The sequence below is a fragment of the Nelumbo nucifera genome, chromosome 2 (assembly GCF_055504915.1).
Source record: "Nelumbo nucifera cultivar China Antique chromosome 2, China Antique-T2T, whole genome shotgun sequence".
NCBI lineage: Eukaryota > Viridiplantae > Streptophyta > Magnoliopsida > Proteales > Nelumbonaceae > Nelumbo > Nelumbo nucifera.
The window spans coordinates 11,859,113-11,865,775 of NC_142650.1; the positions used below are offsets into that span (position 1 = coordinate 11,859,113).

Here is a 6,663-nt window from a genome sequence, read left to right on the forward strand (position 1 = left end):
GCCTGTAAGTGGTGAGCTGCCTGTAGCGAGCTGCCTGGAAGTTTAGCACTCAGTTGTCATGAGGCTGCACCTATTTGTCACGAGGTGCCAGCTGTCACATTGTCATTGGAGGGCCAAATCCGCCCTCATCACTTGCCCCCACTCCCGAGCTGAAGATAATTCGGCGAAGGAAGTAGATTTCTCCTTTTGGCCCGTAATTCAACGAGCTCGTAAGCGCTGATTCAGTTTCTTAGGCTCCAGGAGTGACTCGTAGTCCACTCCTGGATTTTTCCCATGCCGAAGAGGCGATTGTGTCTTAAGTGGTGCCGAGGTTTTTGCCAGTTCGATACCTTAGCCCTTAGGTGCTGGGAGCGACTTATAGTCCACTCTCTTTGATTTTGCCAATGCCGAAGAGGCGACTAGGTCTTAAGCAGTATTGTAGCCCTTAGGCTTTGGGAGCGACTCGTAGTCCACTCCTGAACTTTACCCATGCCGAAGAGGCGACTGGATCTTGAGCAGTATTGTGGCCCTTAGGCTTTGGGAGCGACTCATAGTCCATTCCTGAACTTTGCCCATCCGAAGAGGCGACTGGGTCTTATAAAGTGTCGAGCTGCCTGTGAGGTGCCGGGCTGACCAGGTGCCGAGCTGACCAGGTGCCGAGTTGCCTGTGAGGTCCTGGGCTGACTAGGTGTCGAGCTACCTGTGAGGTGCCGGGCTGACCAGGTGCCGAGCTGCCTATGAGGTGCTGGGATGACCAGGTGCCGAGCTGCCTGTGAGGTGTTGGGCTGACTAGGTGCCGAGCTGGATTGATGAGCTTTGTTGCTCTTTAGAGACCTGCAAGGAACTAAATGTCAGAGGACCTGGGGTGGCTAACCCGGTGAGGTCGCTTCGGTGCTTAAATCAGTACTCTCATAGTAGACTGCGAGCTAAAAATCACAAAGTCTGAGAGCTAGAACTTGCTTACTTGTTTCTGGGGTTGATGCCTTTATATAGGCATTATTTGGCGTGGGCTTCATGCACCATATCCAAGATTTCTGCGAGGTCGTCTAAGTGGTTCAAGATTCCTGGGGGTAAGCACAATGCACGTTGACCACCCTCCAGATCGTTCGTCACGTGGGCGAGAACGTCTTGCAGGTTGCCAGGTCGGTGCATGTGCCAGGTCACGCCTGAGCCAGGTTGCCAGGTCGGTGCGTAGGTCGTCGGGTGGCGCCTTAGAGCTATGATTGCATTGCATCAGCCTCGTGGTGCCGGTCATCCACTCCTACAAGAAGCTGCTAGGAGCTCGACCAACGGGGGCAGCACTACTGACTTTAAGTCACCAACTCGCATGGGAGCCTTGGAAGGCTCGACCAGCAAGGGCGCCCATGTGGTATGTTGGCCGCTAACTCCCGCGGAAGCCACGAAGAACTCATCTTTGTAGAGGGGACCTCACGAAGAGGATTGATGAGGTTTTATTTTCTGGGAGAAGAGGACTTAGCTTTTGTAGAATGAGAACTTAGCTTTTTGTAGCGTTGCGCACAGACGTTGCCAAATGATGTGGCGTAATTCGGCGGCTCCCTGCTAGAGGCGATCTGACTGTCAGCAATGACGAGAACTGGGTTACCTGCAAGAGAGGAGTCAAAGATCCCGGGGTGGCTTACCCGGCGGGGACACTCCGATGGCTAAGTTAGCACTCAGGGGTAGTAGTAGAGAGCTTGAAAATGATTTCAGTGAGTTAGTGAGCAAAGATTATGCATGCACATACATTAAAAACATACCTTCGCCCCTGGGGGGTGAAGTCTTTATATACTGGAGTCCCCGTGGGTTGGTGGAGCAGTTCCTGGATCCTCGCTGTGATGGGATCCGTTTGCGTGTTAGGTGGGTAAAACACCACTAGCCAGTAAGGTCGCCCGCTCCCGTTTGAACCGGGGAGCGGGTGAGCTAATATAGCCGTTACGACCTCGTAAAATGCGGGGTATGATGGTGAGCTCCTCGGGGTTGTCATGCGGTGGTCAGTTTGATTAGGAAGTGAGCTGCTTGTAAGCGACGAGCTGCCTGTAAGCAGTGAGCTGCTTGTAAACGGTGGGCCTGTAAGTGGCGAGTTGCCTGTAGTGAGCTGCCTGAAAGTTTAGCACTCAGTTGTCAATGAGGCTGCACCTAATTGTCACGAGGTGCTAGGTGTCACATTGTCATTGGAGGACCAAATCCGTCCTCATCAGTTATGTTCCTAGTCCAATATTCAATTGAGTTCTATTTTGCTATGCTGTTGAAATATTGTGTTAGAATCATGCGTAATTCATACATTTTGCTCTACTTGAATTGAATTTGGCACTATTGTGTGGTGACAGAAGCGTCCAATCATCACCTCCTGTATTCATTAAAGACCAAGAGGAGAAGGCTTGGAGATGCAATTTTGTACAGGGACTGCTGTTATGTAGTTGTACACGTTTTTTTATTGGTTTCTATCCTATCTACTCTCATTAGTTTTCTCTGTGGCAATCAACATGATAAATTGATAAGAAAAATGGAGGAAGCAAAAAATAGAAAACCAAACTGTAATAAAGGTTTAAGGCTGGTAATGGACAATGAGAGTACCAAGAAACACAGTGAAGATCGAATAACGAAGGAAGGCTGGGAAAATTGCTGCTACGGTGGCGACGGTGCCTAGTGGTTGGTGGACAACCGGAGAGCAAACAGAGAGATGAACGATGACATGAAGAACTGGGTTATTAGATCTGTTACAAACGGGGAGATGAAGAACAAAGAGTGATTGAGACTGATTCACTGCGAAACTCGAAGGAAGACTGCCAGACTGAGAAAGTGAGAAGTCTCGAAGACGAAGACTAAAGAGTGTATCACTACGGCCGTGCGGCGGTTCCTCTGTGTTACGACAGTCGACAGTTCCTCTGTGCTATGGCGGCGGCAGCGCCCAACGGTCGGCCGTTGCACGAAGGTTGAAGGAAGACTCAGTGACTCTCTGTCTCTGTATGTGCGAACTGTGAAGGTTGAAGGAAGATGAAATAGTAGGGATACCTTAATACATTATATAAGGGTATATTTATAATTTACAACTGGGATTGGGGCAGGTTCGAGGATTTATAAGCAGACCCTTCCCCAACCAGTCCCCGGTCTGGGGCAAAAGAAAATTCCCCGAACCCACCCCGTATGCATGGGAAAAATCCGCCCCTTTCGGGGTGGATCGGATCAAAAACCCGATTTTGTCGGTAAAATTGCCATCTCTAGTTATTGTTGTAATAGGATCTGAGAGTGCATTTTACTTGTTAAAATAGATTTTAGTGCTTATTTTCTTCTTTTGGCTCGGGTACCCAAATTTTCAATACGTGTCAATCTAATACATGTCATTAATTATTAGCCCGTTGATCAATCTTTAAAGCCCGTTTGTTTACCATTATGGTAAGGTGAAAAAGTTGATCAACTTTCTCGTCTTCTTTTGCAAATACATACGAGGTCATGGAAAATACAAATTCCCTCAAATCAATCTTTAAAGCCCGTTACTAGATGATTTTGTTCAGTCAAAAATACTCTTATTAAGAAGCTTAAGGGCAAACATTAGCTTCTTCCCTGAACATTCTGTTTAAAAAAAACATCCAGCACCGAAGAAAACCCATACCTCTATAGTTTTCAAATCACAAATCGGTCTACTTAATCAATCTTCTGCGATTTATAAAAGAGGATCTGATAGCAAATCTCTCCGCCATCTCCACCCCGACTGTTCCAAATCTTATACCCTCAAAGGCTGAAGAATCAATTAAACAAACCAAAAAAGAAAATTAATTAAGAAAAAAACTCACCAATGATGAACGATACAGATCTCCAACCGCCGCCGGCTAAGTCGACGACCTTTATAATCCTTTTACGTTGATAAGCCAAAAGAACATAAATAAGTTAAGAGTATCAATTTTATCTAAGAAACAGAAACACTTACCTGGGTAAGGCCTAAGTGACATCGGTGAGTCCCAATTAAAATGTGACCCTATGGCTTTTCTTTTCTCCTTTTTTGAAGGCAATATAGTTGCACGACTAATTAGCTTCTCCGTTGGTTGACTCTTATGGGGATTCTTTTTCTAAATTTTAAGGAGGGAGATCTTTTAGGAAGGAGGTAAATACACTAAACCGAGTAGGAAGCGCTTACCTGTGTGGTAGGTGCGCATTTACCCGGATAAATAATTTACCGAAAACGAACGGGGCCTTAAAGTATAGCAGCAGACCAAACGCCAAACAAGATTGATACAATATCCCCCATGAACTCTCTCTTTTGGAGCTTTCAATCCTCCGACACAAAGAAGGAAGAACACAAGAAATTCATATACAGGAAAAAGACTACAACCATATTGATTATTGAATTGATAACATCCTCATCACAAAGTCCAAGAGTTTCTCTACTAATGCTACTCTGTCTGGCTTTCTATTTCTGTTGTGTTTCTTCGTTTTATATATATTTACAAGAAATGAATTAGAACCCAGAGATAACCTGATCACCTGTACAACATATGCCGTATCAGTTGGTAAGAAGGTAAGGGGAAAGAAAGGCCACCGGAGGATGGAAAAACAAATGCACCAGCCAAATTCTCCAATCTAAAAACCTATAGAGAATCAGCTTACTTCCCTCTGGTCCCAACAGTTGAGTGAAAGACCACCCAAAAACATTATAAAGAACAAAGAATAACAAAACAAGATCAATTAAGTGTACACCGCTGCCTTGTCTCTTTAGTCCTAAAAACCTAAATCAGGGAAACCCAACTCCAGCGATCCTTGTTCACCATACAACCCGTAACTGTAATCTCCCTCCTGTTTCATGGGATCTTGTTCCGCAGGCTTCAAGAAATCATAACTGTAATCCATGCTCGCGGGTGACTGCTCCATATGGTACAAGCTCCCAAGCAACTTTGCGTCTGGGTTCTGCAGCTGATAAGAAAGATCTGACGGACTCCCACACTGCAATTGGTCAGAGACAACACCCAACTCCTGCTGCAATTCGGGTCCAGGGGTGTCGTTATCTAGCATTCCCAATAGCTCTTCCATATCAAACAGTTCTTCCGTTGGGAAATTCTGCATATCTTCTTGACCACACCCGTTCCCATTGAATTGACCGGAGCGTACTGGGTCCTGGGAGGTCTCGTACCCTCTGAGCAGATCTGGATTCATGGGTTGTACCGACTCCTCCTCTTTAGACTCTTTCTTGACTATACTCATAGGAGCATCTGCTTCCATGGCAATATGGGGACGACTGTTGATTCCGAATTCGCATAGTTCACGTTTAGGTTCTACCTTGGGGACATTCGCCTTGGATTCCTCGGACAAGCAGACTTCGGAATGGTTGGATGTAGTGGTGGAATCGGATGTTGATGGAGTAGTGGTGGAACCGGATGTTGATGGAGTAGTGGCGGAATATGACGAATCCTTCGATGTAGAGCATTCCGGAAGGTTAAGGCGTGCACAGGGACCGTACATAGCTCTAGCAGCTTCATCGTAAGCACGAGCAGCTTCAAGGGCAGTCGCGAATGTTCCCAACCAGAGCCTGCTTCCTCTGTTCGGTTCACGAATCTCTGCAACCCACTTTCCCCACGTCCGTTGCCTCACGCCTCTGTAGTTGCAGCGTGAATTCTCGGGACCTCCTTTTCCTCTCATACATCCTTTCTTTGAGCCCTTGGCAGGTACTTTTCGAATCAGTTTTCCTTCATCACCGGCAACATCAAGTTGGTCGTTGAACTCTTTCCACTTAGAAAGTCTCTCTGCTATGGACTCACACCCATTGCGTCTACTTCGCGACTTTCTCTTTCTGCCATGATTCAAGGGGAGAGAAGTAGAGTTAAATACCAGTTCACAAGCGCCCATATTAATTGTTTCGAAGAATCAATGACAATCTGCACTCAAGACCTTGTGCACATGCAATACTGTGTGTAAAATAGAAAAACCCTAAACTTAATAGGACGGAAACAATATCCCGAGCGGTCCAAGACTTCTATTTGGTGACTGTTTTTAACTCCTACCAGGAATCTGAAGCAAAGCCCTTTCGACAAATAGGAGCATGACAAGACCAAATCTTACCAGGAATCGCAGGGGAAACTCCATAAACAAGGAAGAGTACTCGAAGATGATGAGGCCAGAATCAAAACCAAACCAAGATTTCGCACAAAGTCTAAATATTTTATACTTCCAAGTATGACACGAAATCCCTCTAAAACATAGATTTGGATTCCACACAACGAAGACAACCAAAAAAGGGTATAAAGAAAATCCACTTTGACACGAAATAGAAACAAGGGGGAAAAATCGAAAAAGGAAACTCGAAAGCGATTCACCTCTCTTTGATCAGCGACGACATGCAAACTTCACTTCTCTGGTTCTGTGTCGTCCAAAGCTCGCTCCGATATGCGTTTGTTTGGTCTTCCTTCTTGGTATCCTGGTTCTCTTTCTCTTCAACTTCTTGGGGACTACGAAAACTCTCTTCGCCAAAAGCTACACGACTATTTATAGCCTTCTCGAGATATTTCTAAATCATTTAAATATCAGTGACGTGGCGGGTTTTATTGCCGTGGCGCGTCTCTGACCGCTAATTTGGACACGTGGCAGAAGAACCTTCCCGAACACAAACTGGCTCCTTTGTCCTTTCCCAAGCTCGGCCATCGCTTTCTTGGAGCCGAAGGTTTGCCTTTTCTTTTGGCTTTGCCTCCTTTTTCCGTG

At 46.0% G+C, this 6,663-nt stretch overlaps 1 protein-coding gene across 2 annotated transcripts; it reads right to left on the reverse strand.

Annotated features, from left to right (window-relative positions):
* Positions 1-4,282: 4,282 nt before the first annotated feature.
* Positions 4,283-6,436, reverse strand: LOC104597267 (dehydration-responsive element-binding protein 2C-like). Of its 2 annotated transcripts, none has more exons than XM_010258729.3 (2): positions 6,282-6,436; positions 4,283-5,758 (listed from the first exon to the last, which is right to left on the reverse strand). In XM_010258729.3, the coding sequence occupies exons 1-2, from the start codon at positions 6,302-6,304 to the stop codon at positions 4,693-4,695; spliced, it is 1,089 nt and encodes a 362-aa protein (XP_010257031.1). In that variant the 5' UTR covers positions 6,305-6,436; the 3' UTR covers positions 4,283-4,692. The 2 variants fall into 2 exon arrangements, with proteins under 2 accessions (XP_010257031.1, XP_088755105.1); XM_088898979.1 differs by lacking the exon at positions 6,282-6,436 and adding an exon at positions 6,028-6,267.
* Positions 6,437-6,663: the final 227 nt, after the last annotated feature.

Bases quoted from the DNA above. Each gene is read 5' to 3' on its own strand.
- LOC104597267 (XM_010258729.3), bottom strand. From the start codon at position 6,304: ATGTCGTCGCTGATCAAAGAGAG. The intron at 5,759-6,281 runs GTGAATCGCTTT...GAATCATGGCAG, and splicing joins TCGTCGCTGATCAAAGAGAG to AAAGAGAAAGTCGCGAAGTA.